The following is a 24,422-nucleotide window of genomic DNA, read 5'->3' as shown; positions in this document are numbered from 1 at the left end:
ATCATCGTGTTTGATTGCAATATTCTGACTTCCTCAGCCAGGTCTCCTTTAAAAAGAAGATCTCCTGGTTTCTTTGACGCTTTTAATAATTACGTGGCTGCTAAATTAGATCTTAAATATAATTTGATAGCATGTATTTACTTTAAATCCTGGTTGCTGCAGTGTTCCTACCCTCACCTAGGGTCACGAGCTTTGGGTAGTGACTGAAAGAATGAGATCATGAATACAAGCGGCAGAAATGAGCTTCCTCCGAAGGGTGGCTGGCCTCTCCCTTAGAGAGAGGGTGAGGAGTGCGGCCATTCGGGAGAGGCTCAGAGTAGAGCCGCTGCTCCTCCACATCAAAAGGAGCCAGTTGAGGTGGCTTGGGTATCTGATTAGGATGCCTCCTGGGCACCTCTTGGGTGAAGTGTTCCGGGCATGTCCTACCGGAAGGTGGCCCTGGGGTAGACCCAGGACACGACGGAGAGATTATATCTCTCGGTTGGCCTGGGAACACCTTGGGGTCCCTCTGGATGAGCTGGTGGAGGTGGCTGGGGAGAGGGAAGCCTGGGCTTCTCTGCTTAGGCTCCTGCCCCCACGATCCGGCCCCGGATAAGCGGAAGAGAATGGATGAATGGATGGATGTAGTATTATTGGAAATCCATTTCAGTGAGTGTCTTTGATGTGTTAGTTTTCATCCATTGCTGTCACTTCCTGTTTTATTTTTTCTGTTCATCTTTTCAACTCTCTGAACTCTCTGCAGCTCCACAGGGCCGAGTTCATTCTGGGTCGCTGCAGCCCAAAAATGTAAACTCGAGTAGGGGGAAATTTTTGTTAATCTATAGATACACAGTGCTTAACAAATGTATAACAAAATAAGTATAACACAAGAAAACCCCAAATATTTTAGAAATCTGCATCTTGTTTGGCAACTGAATTCATGTCTTTTAAACCCAAATCTGAGCCGACTCTCTGAGAGGTCTGAAATTAATCAAGCATAAATTTCAACCACTGAGACTAATTTTTCTGTTCGGGAATGCAAGTAAATGACTGTAATCAAAAAATATTAATATGTGATTTACTATTTTTAAATAAATGTATAAAACAGTAAATTCCTGGATAACAACAATAATTCTATTTTAGCATTAGAAATGTCATTTTTACTAAAGAGCTGCTGCACACTGGTGGATTAACCATTACAGAAACATAAAAAAATGATAATTACCAATACTGTTAATGTAGGGCAGCTGTGGCTTAAACCTTACACTGGGTGGTGGTCTAATAAATTTGCAGTTCCATTTGTAGCACCGGTGGTATAAAATTTGTAGTTTCCAGGTCTGAAAAGTGAAACAAACAGAGAAATGCCGTAACCCCCCGCTTTCATTCAAATGGCCAGCAGGGGGCGACTCCTCTGACTTCCAGCTGTATACGGGCCCATGGGAAAACAGCCCTCAGCACCCTTTTCTGCGACCTCAGCAAACACCTTGCTGATGGTTTTCTGGGTGAACAGAACATTAAATCCATTTGGATCATTTTGGTGATTCCCAGAGTCATAAAAGAATTGAGCATACACACTTGGACGCAACCCGCAGCGGCAACCAGAAACCATAGACTACAGACGAAACTACAGACTGGGACTCAATGAGGGCTGCCTATGACAGTCTGGATGACTACACGGACACTGTAAGAAGAAGAAGAAGAAGAAGAAACAGCCTTTATTGTCCCACAGAGGGGAAATTTGGGTGTAACAGCAGCCGCAGTTATTATAAATATAAGTAAAAATATAATAATTCACACTATTAAGAAAAGAATATATATAAAATCAACAAACAAGATTAACCTTAATACTACTAATAATAACACTATATACAATGTACATGATGTGCCTGTGACCTCGTATATCCACTTCTGCGAGGACAGCATTGTGCCATCACGCACCAGGGTGTGTTATAACAGTGACAAACCCTGGTTTACTCCCAAACTGAAGCAGCTGTGGATAGAGAAGAGGGAGGCTTTTAAAAGTGGGGACAAAGACTGCTACAAAGAGGCCAAGTACAGGTTTAGCAAGGAAGTGGCCACTGCTAGATCACATCACTCTGAGAATATACAGCAGCAGATCTCAGAGAACGACGCGGCCTCTGTATGGAAAAGCTTTAGGCAGATTACCAACTACAAGCCTAAAACCCCCCACTCCACAGACGACCTACAAACTGCAAATAGACTGAACGAGTTCTATTGTCGTTTTGATGGTCAGTTCAGCAGCCTTCACACCTCCACCAGTCCCAACTACAATACAGCCAACACAAATATTCACCCCCCAACCTCCCCCACTCCCCACACCTCAGAGAAGCCCACATCATCAAGGACTCCCACCCCAGAGTCCCCCTCCTCCCCCACCCCCACAGTCTTTTGTATTCAGGAGGACCAGGTGCTAAAGCAGTGCAGGAGTGTCAAAGCTCGCAAAGCTCCAGGTCCAGATGGTGTCTCACCTGCCACACTGAGACACTGTGCTAACGAGCTTGCCCCATTGTTCACGAACATCTTCAACTCCTCACTGGAGGCTTGCCACGTGCCTGTCTGCTTTAAAACCGCTACCATTGTTCCTGTCCCCAAGAAGCCAAGGATCACTGGACTAAATGACTACAGACCTGTGGCACTGACTTCTGTGGTCATGAAGTCATTTGAGCGTCTGGTGCTGTCCCACCTCAAGTCCCTCACAGCCCCCCTTCTGGACCCCCTGCAGTTTGCCTACAGAGCCAACAGGTCTGTGGACGATGCCATCAACCTGACTCTGCACTTCATCCTACAGCATCTGGACTCCCAGGGAACCTACGCCAGGATCCTGTTTGTGGACTTCAGCTCTGCCTTCAACACCATCATCCCTGATCTCCTCCAAGACAAGCTGTCCCAGATGAACGTGCCAGATCCCATCTGCAGGTGGATCATTGACTTCCTGATGAACAGGAAGCAGCACGTGAGGCTGGGGAAGAATGTCTCGGACTCCCGGACCATCAGCACTGGCACTCCTCAGGGCTGTGTCCTCTCTCCTCTGCTCTTCTCCCTGTATACCAACTGCTGCACCTCTGACCACCAGTCTGTCAAGCTTATTAAGTTTGCAGACGACATGACTCTCATCGGACTCATCTCAGATGGGGACGAGTCGGCCTACAGGATGGAGGTCAAACGTCTGGTGTCCTGGTGCAGCCACAATAACCTGGTACTGAACGCCCAGAAGACAGTGGAGATTATAGTGGACTTTAGGAAGCACACAGCCCCTCTACCCTCCATCATCCTGACTGACACCCCCATCACCACAGTGGACTCTTTTCGCTTCCTGGGAACTACCATCACCCAGGACCTCAAGTGGGAGCCCACCATCACCTCTGTTGTCAAAAAGGCCCAGCAGAGGATGTACTTCCTGCGGCAGTTGAAGAAATTCAACTTGCCAGCAAGGACCATGGTGCAGTTCTATACTGCCATCATTGAGTCCATCCTTACCTCCTCCATCACTGTGTGGTACGCTGGAGCCACCACTAGGGACAAACAGAGACTACAGCGCGTTGTGCACTCTGCTGAGAAGGTGATTGGCTGTAACCTCCCATCTCTCCAGGACCTGTACACCTCCAGGACACTGGGGCGTGCAGGTCGGATCACAGCCGACCACTCTCACCCTGGGCACAGACTTTTTGACCCTCTCCCCTCAGGCAGGAGGCTACGGTCCATACGGACCAGAACCTCCCGCCATAAGAACAGTTTCTTCCCCTCTGCTGTTGGACTCATGAACAATTACCCTAAGACTGTTACCACCACCCTCCACAAACGCTGATGACCCTATGTCTATGCACCTGTCTGACTGCACTGATGTACATATTAGTGGAATATAGTCTACATTCTTTTATCTTTTAATTAGTCTCTGCACTGTATATTTTGTAATTTTGTAATATTGTGCTATAGTTATAGCTCTAATATCTCTGTATATTTGCAATTTGTATACTTGTATATTGTCTTATAGTTTTTATACTTATTTGTTTTTTTTCTGTAAGCACGAAGTACCGCAGCAATTTCCTAATGCTGTGAACCTGTTCACCCATATGGCAATAAAACCTTCTGATTCTGATTCTGATTCTGATAGAAAGCAAATTATATTTGTCAACTTCAAGCAACTATGGGTGAAATAATTGCCGATGATGCAAAATGGACAGGACCCGAAACAAATGTTTTTCAACTTCCAGGCGATCGCTTAAACAGCTACCAATGAGAGTGAAGAATACTCGTGATTGACGTATGGCCTGGTAGCAAATAAATTAGAGGGTTATCGAGGCGACTGGAGCCTGGAGTTTAACTACTCATGTAGTTATTGTTTGTCAATCCACTGTGGATCCTTAACAGATCAGTCAGCACGGACTGGCAGAATTTTTTATAGAACAAAGGACATACGATTAGCTTTATTTGAGTTTGCACACCATTTCCGTATGTGTCAAACTGAAAGCGCCTTCTTTTTTGGTCTAGAAGTAGGTGTAAAAATCACACCTAGTTTGTCTGCAGTATTAAATCAGTGTAAAAGGTCAAGGTTATAACACACTCCAGGAATTTGTACTAAAAAAGGATGAGATTTTCAAGAAACAGATGTCAAAATAAAAGCAGCAGAGATCAAAACAGAGGCTCTTTATTTCATTCTGAAACACAATAATTCCTGTGGTCGTAATGAAAAACCGATGTTGATGTGCAGAATAGCTGAAGTGCACCTTCATCAAACAAGGCCTGCAAAACTGGAGGAAGTCTGTATCACAGATCAATCATCATTTCACAGAGTGTGACCGACTGTGACTGAGCCTTAAAATGATCTGCGCTCACAAATGCTTCAGTAAAGTCATCTTCATCGACCCAACATTGCTACAAACTGACATGTCATCCATTCTGGTTTAAATATCTTGTGTTATTGCCCTTTTTGACTTTTTTTTTAAAAAACAAATATTGATTATACTGACATTTTGCTCAGGAAAAGTTATCTCAATTTATCTTCATCGATCTCTCCTTACAGACCAGGTTCCTCTCTGTCCTGCAGCGGCCTCTTTCAGAAGCTATTTACAGAACATTTGCATATTCATGATCTCCAACTGGCCAGGGGTCCGGCCCCAGGTTCACGTCAAGCCAATGAGAGACCAAAATGAATAATGTGAATTTGGGTACACTGGATTTTGACAGAAGCATTGTGTATTAGCATTAAATATTTTTAAATCAGGAATCATGCTATCCACCGTTCCCACCCATTCAATAAAGGACTTTGATGAAATAAAGTCGGCAAGTGTGAAAAGGAAAAAATACAGTCATGTGAAAAAGAAAGCTTTCACAGGACTCTGTGCAAAACTAAGTGCAGAAACACCTTGAGCAACAATAACTTGAAGTAATGGTTTTCTGTATGACTTTATCAGCTCTCACATCACTGTGGAGGAGATGTGGCCCACTCTTCTTTACAGCGTTGCTTCAGTTCGTTGAGATTCACAAGCTTTCTTTTATGCACAGCTCTCTTAAGGTCCCGGCACAGCATTTCAGTCAGGCGGAGCTTTGGCCTGGACTGGATCATTTGAGCACTTTGATTCTTTTCTTTTTCAGTCACTCTGTTGTAGATTTGCTGCTCTGCTTGGGATCATTGGCCTGTTGCATGACCGAGTTTCAGCCACGCTTTAGCTGTCAGACTGCTGTCATGTTTGACTCTGTAACACTGATATTCAGAGGAGTTCACGGTCGACTCAGTGACTGCAAGGCGTCCAGGTCCTGTGGCTGCAAAACAAGCCCAAATCATCACCCCTCCACCACCGTGCTGACAGCTGGTATGAGGTGTTTGTGCTGATATGCTGTTTCCACATTGGTCTCCTCTGTCCAAAGGACCTTGATCCAGAAGTCTTGTAGTTTGTTCAGATGCAAACTTCCTGCTTTTACTTTGGTAGTCTTTTGTCTGCTTTGTATTTTGTTTTATTTCATTATGTCAGTTTCCAGCCGTGTGTCCCACCTGTTTCTCCTCTTGTTATCCTGTGAGCATTTATATTGTCTGTCTCCTGCTGTTCATTGTCGCCTCATCCCTCATTGCTGTGCGCTCCATTGTTCCATGTTTTTCCCTAGACTCCTAGTTTGTATTCCTGGTTCCAGCTCAGCCTTGTTTTGTATTCTGTATTTTTGGAAACTGCAGCATTAAAACTGCCTTTTCAGTTTATGCTCTTGAGACCACGTCCGGCCTGCTGCACAGCACTTCATGACAATACTTTTATCGCGACACTCTCACTGGCTAATGATCAATTAATCAAGTGCATTTGATCATCAGCACCCAGCTGCTACTTACCCTCTTAATTCCTATGGAAGCAGTAAGAGTGTACTTAATTTTTTCAGCATAGACTGCTGTGAAAACCTTTTTTCACATGACTGTACTTTAGTCTACTTTTTATTTTACAAAGTAAGGACTTATGTGTAATCCCACTGCATTACCAGGGATTATAGGATGAGACAGCGATCTCTCATATGGACTCCTGAGCATCAAATATTGGTAGCTAAACTTAACGCTATTCTCAGCCACAAAAACACATCAATCATGCTAATTTGACAACCCGAACAAGAACATTAACAGTACTAAGAGTCTTTTCACTCTCCGTCACAACATTTTGCAAGCCACTTCACATCGTGTGGCACATTTGTAAATGCCGACCACTTGGTACAGAGATGTCATTAGTGGTGGGGGCTGTTAAACATTTGCTTTTATACTGTAAGACAGGCAGTCCAGACCTCTCGCCCACTAATTATCTTTTGTGTTTTTGGCCCTCCCGTACCTGAAATAAAAACTGCTTACTCTTGAGACTGGAATTTATAATTCTCAAATACTAAAATAATATAATACAATATAATTCATATGTAATCGTGCTGTTTGTGCAATTTCAGCACTTTAAAGTTGCATGAAGCAGGATTTAATTCACTTTAAACCACTACACAAAACCTTTTACTTCAGGTTTTCTCATTTCATATCGCCCCCAAAAGTGCCTTTAAGGTTAGAAAACTCATCTTGCAGGACCGTATATCTGAATATATTCTGAATGCCCCCACTATGCAATCCAAGCCTAATATAAATATTGGAATGTTCATTCTAATATTCACGCTAAAATTTTTTCCTTCAACTGCACAAACTGAAAGAACTTCAGCTGAGAGCGCCTGAAAACCTCAGTAAGAGGCTTTGACTGTACTTTAAGGGGATGCTGCTCTGCAGCAGCCAGTAAATGCGGGTGCAATCAGTGGAGAGTATGTTAAAAAAAAAAAAAAAGTGAAGTGCACTGAGAAAAAAAAAAAAGGCTGAAGAAACTGAAGCATCCATATAAACAGAAGGTTTTCTAAGGTGTGCTTTTTTTGTTGTTGTAACAAAAACCAATCATTCCCACTGAGAGACCCTTAAACTAATACTGGGGTTGCAGACTCCAGAGTAGGATGTACAAAGATCCGCCTCAGAGTTTTTCAGCTGCTGCAGAGTTTCTAAAGCCTGGACGCATAGGTTTGCAATCAAATCTAAAAATCAATGGGAAACCTGTGAGGAGAAAGGAGAGCCTTACGGTGGATGACTGACTGCTAACAAACAGAAAAACATCCCCAAAAATAAAGTGAGACACACAGAGTGGGCAAAAGCACAAAGCCTCCCAACACAGGAACACAGCAAATAAACACACACCTGCTCAGCGCAGGTGCTGCTCTTTATTTTCAGAGAAACTGCGGGTGCGTACAGCGCGGTAAGTATTCTGTTTCACAATCAGCCGGCGTCTGCTTGGTCCAGCCGTATTCCAAATTACCCACGGCATCAAAGCCAACGCTTTTAATTTATGTCGCTTCCGTTTTTTTTGTGGGTTTTAAAAAAAAACAGAGCCTGTCTGAGAGCAAAACAGCATGATTACAAATAAAAACATGTTCCTGCATGCGTATGAATGAGTGAAAGCACACTCGGTATTTCACACATGTGAGCACAGTGGAAATGGCTTCCTGCCTGGAAAAAAAAACAAAGGCTTCGCATCACTGAGGCTGAACTCCTCACCTCAGAGGCTGTGTGGTCACGAGGAAGCAAAAAAAAAAAAAAAAAAGCACCAACTGTTTTGTTTGTTCTTTTTATGTGATGTTTAGGAGATTTTGAGTTATTGCAATGGTCTGATGGTGCATTTTAATATGAAACTCACCGGTTTGACGTCGTAGGCAAAGAGCACGTACTTCAGATCTGCAGACAGGGAGTACTTTGCCACTTTGAAAGACACCTGATGAAAAAAAGAAATATGATAGATGAAGAAGAAAGATGTTTTTTTTTTTTTTTATTCCACATTGATGACAGGCAATTGATCTCCTGGACAGTCTGAGGTGCAACCTGATGGCGTCGGATGGACCGAAGCATAATGTCCCAGAGGTGTTCTGTTGGATTTAGGTCAGGCACGTGGAATCAATTCCTTCATCCTCCAGGAACTGCGTGCATACTCTCACCACAGAGGCCACGCATTGTCGTGCGCCAGGAGGAACTGCACCAGCGTAGGGTCTGACAGTGGGTCCAAGGATCTCATCCTGATCCCATCCTACCTAATGGCAGTCAGGGTGCTGAAGCCAAGCCTGTAGAGGTCTAGGCAACCTCTAGGATATGGAAATGCCTCCCCAGACCATCACCGACCCACCACCAAACCGGTCACGCTGAATGATGTTACGGGCAGGATAACATTCTCCACAGCTTCTCCAGATGCTTTGACCCTTGTTGTTAATTTCATTAACATCAAAGCAGCTAAACCTGATTAACAACCCCCTCTGCTACTGACCAGATCAACATCCCAGACGTTTAACTGACTTGATGCTTTACTCTGATTAAAAAGGGTTCCTTTAACTTTTTTGAGCAGGATACTTACAATCAAATGCAAAAAAAACTCAATGCAATCACTGATTTTTGCTCTACTGTGACTGAGTCATTATATCCTATTACCACTTGTAAGAATGTTTAATTGAACCCTCTCAAAAGGTTTTATCCAGATATAATCAATTATCTAAAAACAATAAGAAATTGGCACAGTGGTTAACACAGCTGCTGCACAGTAAGAAGGTCCTGGGTTCAAATCCACCGTCTGGCCGGGGCTTCCTGCATGGAGTTTGCATGTTCTCCCCGTATCTATGTGGGTTCTCTCCAGGTGCTCCGTCTTCCTCTCACAGTCCAAAGACATGCAGTTAGTGGGGTTAGGTTAATTGGTGGTTCTGACTTGGCCGTAGATGTGACTCGGGACCTGCCCAGGGTGCACCCTGCCTCTCCCCCTATGGCAGCTGGGAAAGGCTCCAGCCCCCTGTGACCCAGAATTGTATAAGTGGAAGAAAAATGTATGAATGGATGGCTGGACAACGAGAAACTTATATTTTATAGGTTTTATCTTATCCTGTAGGTTTGTCCAGCCTTTGCCCAAGGACCATGACAAAAATAGTGCAGCAGGCAGAAGCTAACGTGGCAGCTAAAGGTCATAAAGCCACAAGAGAACCGCACCAGGTTGTGACATTTCTGGGAGACAAATTAGCGGACACACATTTTATAGACAGCGTTTCAAAACAGCGCTGAGAGTCTAAATAATTAGATAGACAAAATCCCAAATGTATCATTTCTAGCATCACTTTTTGTGTCAGAAAATGTCTCTTATGTGTTTTTTGTGTGATCATTTGTGCAGCTGACTGATGGAAGCTGTGCTCAGTTTAGATGCTGAAGCCAGCGATCTATGCAATTATCAAGAACAGTCCAAACTATGACTGCTTAATCATCATCAACATCATCATCAGATCCCCTCGTGCCACCATTAATACTATAAGCTACAACAGCATGGAGCTACTCATTTAAACATGCTGGTGGAGAAACATGCTTCACTGTGACAGAGAGGAATAAATCATTTCTGATTGGTTTATGACTGTGACGATGGAGCAGCAACAGAATTTGTAATGATGTAATTAGAAAGCAGCCAATTTAGGCCAATTTCGGCCTGTAGTGGCATAATTTTATATTCCTGCAAGTAATACATGTGTGGCGACATGATGAATGCTCATTTGTGCGCTCACATCAAGTTTTAGAGTGTGATCTAAAATTACATGTCAGATGTCAAACCCTCTCTTGCAGGTAAGCTGAGGAGAGGATTGATTTTAAATCCAGAGCTGATCCGCAGTGCAGGCAGCCAGGAACCCGGCCTCCTCACCAGAAAGCTACTGTATTCTGATTCTGCAGGTAAAGCAGGGCTGAGGCTTGCTTCCTGCAGCCTCTGGGGATCCCGCAGCCAGACGAGAGGAGAGAAAGTGCTGAGGACTGGACAGAAGTAAGATTGCAAAGTCCAGTCCCTAATTTACTGTGCCAGATCTGTAACTCCTGTTTTCTTCAAGTCCTGAAAGATGTTTAAGTTCCTTAATTTCTGCTTGCTAAAAATATGAAAACTGGGACTCCATAGTTTTCAAAACGTTAATTTGATCATGTTTCCCAACATTATCAGTCAAAAATACCTGTAAATATTGAGCACCAGTTAGGGATGGGAATTGATAAGAATTTAATGATTCCTATTCCATTATTGATATCACTTATTGATTCGATTCCTTCTCGATCCTCTCCTTGATTCTCATTGGGTTAGTGAATAAAATATACTGCAAACTGGTTGGTTTGCATTAACTCTTTTTAATGTAAAGTAGAACAAAATTAAAACTGGTATAAAAATAAGAATTCCTCTTTCAAAATTAATACTATTAATATTTTAACATTTTAACATAAAATACAACTGCAAGGTGTGCGAGAACCAGCCTCTGAGCCGACCAGACTCTGGCAGTCCTCATCTAATAAATGTTTCAGGAGATGGAGATTATTCATACAGTATAGTGAAAGCAGTACAGCAAAATAAGGTTGCAACTATCAATTATTCCATTGATTAATCGAGTGATCTGATTAGAAATACTTGCTTTGGTATTAACAATTCATCTGCATATTTTAACTTCCATACTGCAGTTTTTTTGCTGTGTGAAACAAACAGCGGTGGATGGAGCAGCTATAAAGTTCTCTTTTGTTGTTTCAAAATAAAAGTTTTAACAGTGGTTACAGGAAAAAATGCTGCTGCTTTGGACGCCAGAAAAACGTTTCCTTTCGCTCCATCCGAGCTCACCGTCTCTGTGGCGGCTCCGCCTTTTTGTGCTTGCTGCGTGTGCGCAGACTGCACGTAAAACAGCTGCTGCTGTTGCTGAAAGACTGTGAAGGTAATCTTGTAATGCTTTTTAATCTTGACGCTTCTGTCTTCACGCTGTTGGATATATTCCAAACCAAATAAGGTGCGTGTGTGATGTAATCACGTAAATGCATCCTCACGTCAATGGAATCGATAAGCGGAATCGTTAAGCAAGCAGACTAACGATTCCAAGGAATTGAATTACTGGGACCCGGTTCTCTACAAGAACCGGTTCTCTACAAGAACCAGTTCTCGGTTCCCATCCCAAGCAACCAGTGTTAGACATGAGTGTTTTTATATTTTTCTATACTTCATTTTTTTCCATCCATCCATTCTCAGTTTTCTGCTTATCTAAAACAATATTTTAAATCATGTTTTAGATAATTACATTAACTCATATTAGTACCTTTATAACACACAATGTTATTATTATATTACTGACATATTATATTATCATGTTGCATAGCAACTGCCTCCCAATGGGCTAAAATGACCCTTTTATGCACCTTATAAAATCATTATATCATTTTAAGTTCACAACATTAACATTTAATTTATATCCCCAAAACTTGAATATTAGGTTCTTATCTATATCAGATATTATGATGCCATCTTGTTGCCTAGCAACCACTTGTCTTTGCACCCTTATTTTTTTTTTCCTACCCTTTTCAGCATTTATGCACGTAGAATAACTCATAAAAGCATTGCATTATTTTCATTTCACGTCAATAACATCTCATTTAGATTTGGGTGGCAGTGGGCAGGTGCTCACCTTGCAACCCGAGGGTTGCTGGTTCAAGTCCCCGTCTAAGCACATGCTGTCATTGTGTCCCTGGGCAAGACACTTAACCCACATTGCCCAAGAGTGAATGTGGTTGTGTGTTTGGTGGTGGTCGGAGGGGCCGTAGGTGCAAATTGGCAGACTGCCCCAGGGCAGCTGTGGCTACATTAGTAGCTTACCACCACCAAGTATGATTGAGGTGTGAATGAATAGTGCATGAAATGGTAAAGCGTCTTTGGGTGTCTAGAAAAGCACTATATAAGACTAATGCATTATTATTATTTTATTATTATTTATATCCACAAAACTTGAATATTATGATATATTTTGATGCCATCACATTCCCTGGCAGCTACTTAACAATGAAGATGAGCAATAGCATCAATCAAATAGCACCAAAACCTAAAAATATAAAGAATATACACAACAGTAACTATAAAGGGAGACATTACCAGCTTGAACTGATATAAACAGAAAACTCTCTGTAACTAAATAAAAGCATGAAAATACTTACAAATATGCTGTGGCTGAGGAGAACTTCTGTCTCATTCAGGGCAAAGTCAAACTTGATGACGTCGCCGTCTCGGTTCCTGTAGACCACCTCCGAATCTGATAACAGGGGAAAAACACACAAGACACAAAAACCAGCAGCGACTTCATAAAAAGCCACTAAGATGAACAGCGAGCCAGGAAAACATATTTCACTTAATAAAAACAATAAAGTCAGAATTGACTGTCTATTATCTCACTGAAAAAAAAAAACTGCTTTAATAACCATAAACTATAGAAAAAACTTTAGACTCAAAAGCTCCTCACAAGATATGGAGGGTTCTACGCAAAGTGTGGAACCATAAGACAGCAAGAACATTGCAGACTGACAATGAAGAGAGCATATCATGAAGACCTAACCTCTTCATGAACCATCAGCAGATGGAGGAGGGGGGGTGACTTCAAGAAGTTCTACCAGAGGCTAGAAAAGGGCCAGAGGCTCTGATAACAGCAGCAAAAACAGGACCTAATCACAATAAAATCCACAGAGCCAGGACTGAAGGTGCACATGTGCAAAGACGCCCCTGAGGCAGTCCACATCTTCATCACAGTACAGCAACATCTATGCTGGGTAAAAGCTCACAAGTCCCAATGGGACACACCACTCCAGGGCTCAGCTCCTGTGGGACTCCAAGTTCCAGACAGATAAGAAGCTGCTGGCCGACCAGCCAGAGAAAAAAAAATGGCTGACACGGAGCAGAAAAGGGCAGTTGTTATAGGCGGCAGTCCCAGCTGACTGCACCAGGAAGGCACAAGACGATGAGAAGTTGTTCTGCGAAAAATAATCATTTTGTTCACCTCTGCTGCCTGATCTCTGGTCGAATAATTAGCTCAGACATTTTTATGAGTTTTGAAAATGATGATGACTGAACTTCTAGTTGCTGAAGTCTCACAGACTTTCATGGATCATTAGTGTACAGGGGAGTAAAATTAACATTTTCCACATTTATTCATTCAGGAAACAACAAGCACTTCATTAAAAATGCATTAAAGGCAGAGAAAAAGTCTCCTTTAGAAAGTCGAGTTTGCTGGCTGATGATGATTTTGTTTCTTTAAAGTGGACTTTTGTGATTGTGTGTTCTGTACCTCAGACAGCCATATTACTCAGTCACCCTAGAGCAAAAAATAGAATGGCAACCTCTTTGGGACCAGGAAAGACCCTCAATCTTTGCATTGTGTGAAGAAACCTGTCCCTAGGCGATCAGACTGACCACAATCCCGAAGGTTTGCAAATGATTAAAGCAGACAGGTTGCCAACAAGTTGCAATCAGTCTAAACGCAACTCTGCAACACCTCTCTTTGCAGAAGACTCAACTCAGCTGGTTTCTGACTGGTTGCATTCTGGTTATAAGATTGCCTGCAAAAATTACATAGGCAAATTATGGAAGAATTTCTGTTTCAGCTGAGATTAAGGCTGGACTCTGAATATAAGTAGCTAATGTGAATTTCTGTGTATGCAGACAGCAGCAGATTTGCAATTTTCCCCAGTTTATCACTGTTAATCACTGCAAACAGATTGCATATAATTGCCAACTTGACCTAAATTGATGGCAGACTGTCTTGAGGCCCTAAAGTTGCTCTGAAGATGGCAGCTGACTCCAAGTGGTCACAGATCTGGTCCCCCAACTTCAACGCTTCCATTTTAAAAGCAGCAAGAAGACAAATTTATAACACAAGGTCACAGTAACTTTGGTTGTGCAGTGGTCTCCATCCATTGTTTTCCCTACAGTGTGACTGTAACAAATACACAGTACCAGTCAAAAGTTTGGACACATTCACTCATTCATTCATTTAAGTTTTGAGAAGTGACAAGTTAAATGACGATAACTGCTTTTCACTTTTTCAGGGGGAGGTGAACTGATGACAGCTTGAATTAATAAACAGTAAAAACTTTTATTCTTTTTTTCATAACATCAATTATGTTAACTTTTGATTTTAATTTCTTTAAAAAAAAAAAATTCACTGTTTGACATGTTAACCATCCCAAACCAGAAGCAGCTGTGCCTCCCTCGCCCTCCCTCCTCCTGAAACTCACTTACAGAGAAATGATTGCTGATTGCAGAAGAGCCAATCACTCACTCACTGCTATAAGAGCAGAGGCAGCTTTCTGGCTGAATGTGCACTAATGCAGTGTAAAAAAGGTAATGTGCATTCGCATTGTTAAAAAAGATGTCGAGACTGATGGTGAGGTTCACATGGAGGATGGATAAGAAAAACAACATGAATAGAGAGCACCATTTTTAAGCATAAATATGTAATATTGCTGCTTCATCACTGCTGGCTAAACTCATCTCCTTATTCTCTGAGAAGCGATGCCCCAAAGCTGGAAAATTTAACTCATGTGCAACAACGCTGGACTCACCTTTAAATAAAACAGAACAAGAGCTTGGACAACTTGAATCAGAAAGTCTGAAACGTGCATGAAGCCGATTTCCAACACTCCTGCAGGAATGTGGTGCTCTTCATCTCACAAGCACACAATTGGTAATATTTAACTGAGAATATATGATGAGTTTCTTGTCTTACAATGAATTTGCATCATTTTTACCACATTTAGCAAGTATTTGGTTAATGGACTGCTACTTAGACTCCCTGTTTTACTCCAAGTAAGCACTCAAAGTCACATTCACCCATTCACACACATTTATACTGCACTGATGGATGCACTGAGGATAATTTGGGGCTCAGTAGCTTGCCTGAGGGCACTTCCACATGCAGACTGGAGGAGATGAGTATTATTGAACCACTGACCTTCTGATTAGCAGACGATCTGCTCTATCTCCTGAGCCCCAGCTGTTAACGTCTTTGTTTTAGTGTTAAAGCTGGCAACTTACTCTCTTAGTTATCTCTCATAGTAGGTTGTTAACTGCAAAGATGCTCTAGAAAAATACTTTTCACCACCTTCTCAGGAGCAAAAACACACTTTCAGCAACTTGCTGGGGATCATTCTGTAGCATTTAGCATGCAGTCAAATTCAGTTTTTTTCCCAACCTCTCCTCACTCAGCCAGCAATGGCCTGACAGTCACTAGTCATCCCTGCCTTTCCCTGTGTCCTCTTAAACCTTAAAAAAAAAAAAAAAAAAAAAAAAAAGAAAATGATGAAAGTTCAGACATTTAGGAAGAAAGACTTTGAGAGCAAGCCTTCAAGGCTATTCCCCATGTTTAGCTAGAAGCTGGACCTTTCTGTGTGACGTTTGCATATTATATATATATATATATATATATATATATATATATATATATATATATAAAAATCAAAAGTATCTACTTTTCAGATCTATTCTCATGGTTTGGGTTAAGCCCCTTCTTAAACCTAATTAAATAATTAATTCTATAATATACAGTGATATTTAAATCAAGTACTCAATGCTGGCTCCTGTTTAAAACATAGACTGTACATAAAAGGTGGCTGTAGCCACCATGAAGTAACCCACTGGTCTCTGGACTACCACTCTGGAGCTTCAATTCTGGCATTTTGTGCTGCTGCCAATTCAATATTTTGTAAATTGCGATAAACCGAGATAATAGCAAGACGGTGGTGCAGTGGTTAGCACCGTTGCTTCACAGCGAAAAGGCGCTGGGTTCGAATGTGGCAGGACCTCGGGACCTTTCTGTGTGACGTTTGCGTGTTCTCCCCGTGTTCTCTCTGGGTACTCTGGCTTCCTCCCAAAGGCATGCATTTAGTGTGGTAAAGTTAATGGGTGATTCTAAATTGCCCATAGGTGTGAGTGTGAATGGTTCTCTGTGTTAGCCCTGTGTTAGCAGCTCTGAATTGGATAAGCAGAACAAGATGGAAGGATGGATGGACGGGCAACAACTGCGGCATGCCGAGCTGCCTAGCAACATGACTGTTTACACACATTTTGATATGAAAGCTGCTGTAACATGAGCCAGAGCTAGTTAGATGGGACTGATAGGTATATAAAGGGGACTGTAGTTAGATAAAAGATGAATAATTACTGCAAGGCTGAACGCAAGGGATGCTGAGCCAGGGCAGAGTAGATGACGGACAAGTGGAGAACCGGGTGGGTTGCCTGCTGTGCAGAGCAGCAGGGGAACTGTGTAGATGAACTGAACAGAGTGTGAAGAATTAATCTGAGCAAATAAAGAATACAATCCAGAGCAGAGCACCAGAGTCGGACAGGTTTCAGGCCTGAGGAGGTGAAGCTGCAGACTGAAGCAAGGCAGTGCGGATGCTGAATGAGAGGCTGCAGATCGAGTGAAGAGCAGGCAGATGTGGATGGTGTGATAAACTTTCACTGTTGTTCTTTTCAGTAATTCAGGTATTAAAATGTGTTTCTTAGTTTGTCATAGCAAGCTGTGAGGTCAGTTTTAAAAAATTGCAATGAGCATAACTGATACCACCCGTTATGCAAAATTCAATTCTAACTTCTCCATAATATTCATCTTCTACTATAATTACTAATAATAATATAATCTACTACTATAAATTATTATGTGGTATTGTATTATTTGTTGTACCCTTTCTCTATTAGTGTATTCTAAAATATATTTTACTTTTACAATCTGTGATGAAATAATCTTGGACAGGCTGCGTGTTCTTTTTTTCATTCTCTCCTTCCAGCTGGAATTGTGGGTGGCTTCGTTCCTGCCCCTGCCTTTGGGTGGAGCCACCTTCCCAGGCTCACACTCTTGCACCTGCCAGAGGGTTCCTTTCTCTATGGTGGTAAACTGGCTCCGTCTTTTGTCCTTGAAAACTGAATCCTGTGCCTGCATAACTCCTGTCTCCCCTCTTGAACTCTCAGCCAGCGGCAGCCCTTCAAACCACCACAGCCTCGCACATCTCTGTGGTGTCCCAAATTTTCAGGAAATGTGCCTGCCCACTCTCCACCGTGTCCGCTGACTCAGCTCTGGAGCCCAGCCTGCCCTCCGACATACTCCCTTGCCACCTCAGCCCACCAGACCACAAGTAAGACAAATTAATTCAATTTCCATGAACTCTATTCCCAGATTCCTCACGACCTGCCAGTATTAACTCTGTTTCTGCCTTTCTGCAGATCCTCCCTGACAGTCAACGTAGCCACTTGTTCCTGCCTGCTCATTTCCCTCTTTAAACTGCTGCACTTTGTGAATAAACACTTAAAGCTTGTATCTTGTTGTCTGAGTCCGCTTCTTGAATCCGGTAACAGTGAAATCGAGACAGAGCTAAATAATTTGTAAACCTAATAAAACCCCTAAAAAATGTTCTTAAACATTTATTTTGTCAAATCTTTTTTTAGAATTAGAAAAGTCTGCTGAAAAATTAACAACTTCACTTTCTCTTTGCTTTGTTGTTGTTGCAGGATGACGTCAAATGGCCAAAAATGGCTTACTTGTGGTTCCTAGGATAATTAAGAGTAAAAAAGGGAGGCAGAGCCTTCAGGTTTCAGGCCCCTCTTCTGTGGAACCAGCTCCCAGTTTTGAATTCGGGAGACGTTTTCCCTTCCCACTGTCGCCAAGTGCTTGCTCATAGGGGGTCATCTGATTGTTGGGGTTTTCCCTCTATTATTGTAGGGTCTGTAACGTTCAATATAAAGCACCTTGCAGTGACTGCTGTATAAATGAACCCAAACTGAATTAAAGAAGGAAACTATCCACAGGGACCAGAATCTGTGTTTTGTACCAGGCTGTAATCATTTTTTTTTTCCATTTTAACATGTGAGTCTATGGGGACTGACTCACTTTGGAAGCCAGCCTCAAGTGGAAACTAGAGGAACTGTGGTTTTTTGCTTCATTTTTCCACCCTAAATGCGATGCAGAATGAAAATATAATGTTGAGGTGTCTGCGTCTTGAAAGCACCTGAGCTACTGGAAGCGTCTGTGTATCAGTGACAGGACATTTACAGACCTGAACTTTTATAGAAGTCTGCAGCTGTATTGTTTTCATATTATTTATGTTACATAATCATGTTTCATTCATGCAAGTCTTTACTGAAGATGTCGCCTATTGTTCGTACAACTCTCATTAGCAATCATGTATGACAAGCTGAGCGCTGAAGCACTCACCCATAACTGATTATACACACACACACACACACACACACACACACACACACACACACACACACACACACACACGCACACACACAAAATCACTCGGTTACATAAGCAGCTGGATGTTCTCTTCATCCTCAGCTCAAAAGCACATAAACAACCTTGACTTTTAAACCAACCATACATTAGGAACCCACTGAATAAATCGCTAACACACAATAACGTAACACAAAATTAAACAGCTGCATTTTCAAACCAATAAAGCAGGCTTAGTGAGGGGGAGGCTGTATTGGGGAGATGACAGAAATGGCTACACTGTTGGAGAAACTTCTCCATCACAGTTTCAATAATGAACACATTTAGAAAGTTAACAGCTAGCTCCGGCAGAGGCTGCATTTTTGAGTTGAGTTTTTGCCGGTAATGAACATTTCAGCCCTACAGAGTCGCCTGTCCCATTAGCTTTTTTGTTGAGATTGATGATGAGGTTGGGAAATTGCTGCCTGACATGTCGCGTGGTGTAAATCTAACGTCGATCAGGTGCGATGAGAGCCCGGAGACGGTGCAGACGAGCGAGGTCTGGGCTTGAATTTACTGCTGGGCCTCCTGGAGATGTTGTGGGTGTAATTCAAACATGATGGAAATTGCTTCCTTGCCAACCTTTGACTTATTTCCTCTTCTCTCCTCTTACAAATCTGTCAGGCTTCAATAGCTGCTCGCCCTTAATTTAACAGCATGAGGGACACTAATAAAAGTAGTTCAAGACAGTTGATAAATTGAGTGAAACAAAGCAAACACTTCAACAATAATAATAATAATAATAACAGAAAAAATTAAGCTGTGAGATTGCATCTACTTGAGTTCGGTCATTGCCAAACAAGCTCTGAATATCATTAAAATAATATGTAATCTCAGCCTCATCAGGAAACCAGAGCAAAACAAACACGTTCAAATCTTCTTCCTGATTGCCTAGAGCACGCACCCCCAGAGCAAACACTGAGGAAGGATGGACGCAAATAAATAATGTTTTTAAGCTCAAACCGCTGAAAAGATCGTGAATGTTGTTCCAAAAACCTTTTAGACTACCAGACCTAAACCCTAATGTTGCATACATATACTGTATGTTGATGCAAATCTAAATCTAAAGAAGAAGAAATACTTCTCAGAAGTTGAGAAAACGTTATGTTACAGCAGCCAAAAGAGTGACTCAATAATTTAAACTATAGAAAGTAAGTAAGTAAACTAAGCTGGAAAAGGGTGACGTGCCCTCTCTGGGCTGATCTATGATCCTATCCTCATCTACGAGCTCTGGGTAGTGACTGAAAGAATGAGATACCGGATACGAGTGGGAAAAAAAATGAGCATCCTCTGAAGGGTGTCTGGGCTCTCCCTTAAAGACCATTCGGTAGCGGCTCAGAGTATAGCCAGTACTCCTCCACATCAAAAAAAGATGGGTGCCTCCTAGGTGAGGTGTTTCAGGCATGTCCTACCACAGGACTCCCCCTGGTAGGACATGCCTGGCGAGACTACATCTTTCAGCTGGCTTGGGAACACCTCAGTGTCCACCTGGAAGAGCTGGAGGAGATAGCTGGAGAGAAGGAGAAACCTCTGCTTTGGCTCAGACCCAGATGGATGGAATGGAAGTGAAGCTAATGCAAAGTGTCTAAAATCTGCATTCTTTCTAATGGCTGGCAGGTTTGCAAAAAAAAAAAAAAAAAAAAGACAGATTGGACAGAAGCCCGCTTCTAACTTGATCCACAGCATCAGCATCATTTTCCTGATGTCTTTATGGGCTCAGTTGTGAGTTTCAAGTCTTACTGAATACAAAATGAAGTTGATTTAAGGATAATAAAGCTGAGTGTGCTTTAGGTGCTTGACAAGTCTCTACTGTACGAGTATGCATTGTTCATCTGTGTTTCTCAGCACTTGTAATCACCACTCATCACTGGTTTCAATTCGCTTGTTAAGTGATGATGTCGATTTCAATTTCGGGTCCAAGCCGGCTGTTGCTCTCCTGCGTTCAGTATGCCACAATGTTGAGTACAGGAGTGGCCCTCCAATCTCATTGTACATCCTGTATAATGACAATAAAGGCATTCTATTCTATTCTATTCCTCATTATTTTAGCCAATTTAAAAAAAAACAACCAAAACACACTGAGCTGTCATTTTACCTCTCTCCCTGATGAAATGGTTGCAGTTGATAAGATGCATAAAGAAACATATGAGATTAATGGGTTCTCACGTTAGTTGGCTAATATAGCTAGTGTTGATTGAAAGCCAAACTGGCTTTTAATGATTAAGCCTCACATAAGCTATGGATTTTAATGTGTTTTCTTGCTACGAATATATTTCGGGTGTCATTTCGGGCACCATTCTGGTGCTAAAGAATGAGAATGAAAAACTAAAAAACAAGTGGAGAAGCAGAAGAAGACTTTCTCATTCATTCAAATCTCCACCAATCCTGAAAGGGTCCGGTACTATACTGGATCCCCTGATGCTGCCCTGTTTTTAGAAGCCCTTCTTTCCAAATTTGAGCTCAAGTATCATTTTTGATTGGACGGTCCAAATGATGCTCCTAGCTGACCAGTTATTTCTCACACCTTTCAGCTCTCAGCCATCACCCAACCCCTTCACCTCAGAAGACTCCCCCATCCCCCACCTCCATCTTGTCCCTTTCAGCTCTTCATGTGAGGAATGAGCTACGCAAGATCAAGGTGCGAAAGGCTGCAGGTCCAGATGGCATCGGCTCCAGGCTCCTGAGGTGCTGCGCAGATCAGCTGTGTGGCATCATGGGATACATGTTCAACCTGAGCGTGAAGCTGGGGAAAGTACTACAACTGTGGAAGACATCCTGTGTGGTACCAGGTACCAAAGAACAAACATCCAGAGGATCTTAGCAGCTACAGGCCGGTAGCCCTGACATCACATCTAATGAAGAACATCAAGAGGCTGGTCCTCAACCATCTTCAACTCATGGTGACGTCTTCAGTGGATCCACCGCAGTTTGCCTACCGGTCTGGCATCAGGGTGGATGACGCCATCATCTACCTCCTGCACCGAGCTCTGACCCACCTGGAGAAGCCTGGAAGCACTGTGAGGATCATGTTCTTTGATTTCTCCAGTGTTTTCAACACCAACCAACCAGGACTTCTGAGGCACAAGCTGGAGCTGTCAGGAGTGGACCACCACATGTCCCAGTGGCTACTGGACTACCTCACTGACTGCCCACAGTACGTGAGGACACAGGGCTGTGTCTCTGACAGGCTGGTCTGCAGTACGGGGGCCCCACAGGGAACTGTGCTTCCTCTTCACCCTCTACACTGCAGACTTCTCTATCAACTCCCCACGCTGCCATCTGCAGAAGTTCTCCGACGACTCTGCCATAGTTGGCCTCATCACAGGTGAGGATGACTCAGAGTACAGACAGTGGACTCAGGACTTTGTGAACTGGTCCCAGCGGAACCACCTCCTGATCTACGCTGCTAAAACCAAGGAGCTGGTGGTGGATTTCCGCAGGCGCAGACCCACCACACTGACACCGGTGAACATCCAGGGAGTGGACATTGAGATAGTGGACTCTTATAAGTACCTGGGTGTTCACCCGAACAATAAACTGGACTGGACTCACAACACTGATGTGCTTTACAGGAAGGGTCAGAGCAGACTCTACCTGCTGAGAAGGCTGAGGTCTTTTGGAGTGCAGTGGGCACTCCTGAAGACCTTCTATGACTCTGTAGTAGCATCAGACATCTTCTATGCAGCAGTATGTTGGAGCAGCAGCTTATCTGCAGCTGAGAAGAAGCAGTTAGACAAGCTCATCAAGAAGGCCAGCTCTGCCCTAGGATGTCCTCTCGACCCAGTGCAGGTGGTGGGAGACAGAAGGACCCTGACCAAAATAACATCACTGATGGACAAGGTCTCCTACCCCATGCATGGAACTCTTACTGAACTGGAGAGCTCCTTCAGGAGCGTTATCGCAGATCCTTCCTCCCAGCAGCTGTAAGACTTTATAACTATCACTGCTTCCAACAAAAAAAGAACCAATAGTATGTATATATTGTATAGTAATACATAGTATATTGTTATTTCCTGTAGTTATAGTTATAATCCTGTACAGTATATATTATTTTATTAGTAGTAGTAGTGTTAATCTTGTCCTGTTGTGTTTTGACATTTTTGCTGCTGTTACACCTAAATTTCCCCTTTGCGGGACAATAAAGGCTGTTTCTTCTTCTTCTTCTATCAGTTCTGCTCAGAAGAGTGGTCAAATATCCAGCCAGAATTCTGCCAGACGCTTGTTGATGGCTACTAAAAGCTGTTTGAGGTGCAACTTGCTAAGGGATATTTAACCAAATATTACTGGGGTTGTATTCATACGTATATTTGTGCCTGTCTGTATACTTTTGACCCTGTGTGGATTAAAGAAAATCCAAAATAATTTCAAAAATGTGCACCCAATTCTTGATATTTAAATGAATTAAAGATGTATGCTGTACGAACTTTACAACCTGGAAAAAGAACAGTTCAAAATTACTGTGACATTTATGCCTATGATAAGTGCACGTAAACTTTGGACTGTACAGTCAGGACACCCAATTTTAGATCAAAGTTGTGTGCACTAGAGGTTGTTAAAAATTAAAATCCAACAGCTGATGACTGCTGGTGTATTCGCAAAGTATGGGGTTGGTGGTCCACTCTTCAAATCCCATTTTCAGTGACTGTAATAACGTTAGAGTTCACTGAGGGAGAAAAAAATAAAATAAACCCTAAAAATTCAGATCAGCCGAAGGACGCTTCTGTCTGCAGCCTCTACATTATCAGGTGGTGATAGCAAATGCTATAAAAGACCTTAAACACGATTGATGATCTCTTTTCAACACCGATCAGCAACCACTAAAGATGTGTCATTAGCAGTCACTGACATTTTTTGAACTGTCAGGTCCCATTACACACTCTATGAATTATACTGTACAAGTGAATTATGTGCCAAATGAGTTCTCAACTTGGTGGATCATTAAATTAATAAAATGACAACCCCCCCACCCCCCCAAAAAAAACAACCAACCACAGTAAAGTCCTCATGAGTTCATCCACACACACATCAGTGTGTGTGCAAATGTGTGTGTGTGTTAGAGGCCTTAACATCCAGAGCCCATTATGAGAAGCCACAGGCCACAAGACTAGCCATTAGTATTATCTCCCTGTGGAAGGGAAGGACACAGCAGGCGGTGGATCTGTGTTTCACATCCAGAGCAGGAGGCCTATCTCCCACCGTCGCTCTCCATCTTTGTCCTTGTGTCTGTCTTTTCTCCCCTCACCTTCTGTCACACTCAGCAAGTCTCCAGAAAGGTGTTATGGGTGTATTTAGTCATCTATGCTTCTGAATTTACCATAAAAGCAATAATTTAGCTGTCACATTGTCACATTTTTTCCCCCTTCAGCTCTGCCATGTATAGCTGCTATTTACATTCTGCTTCTCTGGTATTCTTTCCGAGCTGGGACGCAAACACAATCTGTCGCGCTGTCACGGAGCCAGTTAAACAACGCGAGCCTTTGAGATTCTCCGCATTTAAACTTGAACACGAGCTTGAGGATGTAGAGGGATGGTGTGACACCACACCGCAGATCAAGGCTGTGCTGTAACACCGCCGGAGGCCCGGGTCTTACGCAACACGGGTGAAAAATGTAATGAGGAGGTCGTGGCGACGTGGCCCGGGGAAAGATTGAGGAGGAGAAGGGTCAGTGAACTCAGGTGGAGCGAGTGATGCAGTGTTTGAGAGCTGTGAATTGGCTTTTATTATCCTCAGTGACAGATTTTTTTTTTTTTCTCCCACATACACACAAACTGAGGGTTCGGCATTTGACTCAAGGACACTTTAACACAAATGTCACAATTAG

At 42.6% G+C, this 24,422-nt stretch overlaps 1 protein-coding gene across 3 annotated transcripts in view; it reads right to left on the bottom strand.

The window, feature by feature from the left end:
* Nucleotides 1-24,422, bottom strand: part of LOC115793622 (inactive dipeptidyl peptidase 10-like) — a 75,456-nt gene that overhangs the window by 32,317 nt on the left and 18,717 nt on the right. For all 3 annotated transcript variants that reach the window (XM_030748673.1, XM_030748668.1, XM_030748682.1), the window contains exons 4-5: nt 12,497-12,591; nt 8,178-8,252 (exon numbers count right to left, since the gene is read on the bottom strand). In XM_030748673.1, coding sequence (XP_030604533.1) covers nt 8,178-8,252; nt 12,497-12,591 — 170 coding nt within the window. The remainder of the gene's footprint in view (nt 1-8,177; nt 8,253-12,496; nt 12,592-24,422) is intronic.

The sequence above is a fragment of the Archocentrus centrarchus genome, chromosome 2, assembly GCF_007364275.1.
Source record: "Archocentrus centrarchus isolate MPI-CPG fArcCen1 chromosome 2, fArcCen1, whole genome shotgun sequence".
Classification (NCBI taxonomy): Eukaryota; Metazoa; Chordata; class Actinopteri; order Cichliformes; family Cichlidae; genus Archocentrus; species Archocentrus centrarchus.
Note: the sequence above shows the minus strand (reverse complement) of the source record. Positions and strands in the feature narration are given on the sequence as shown.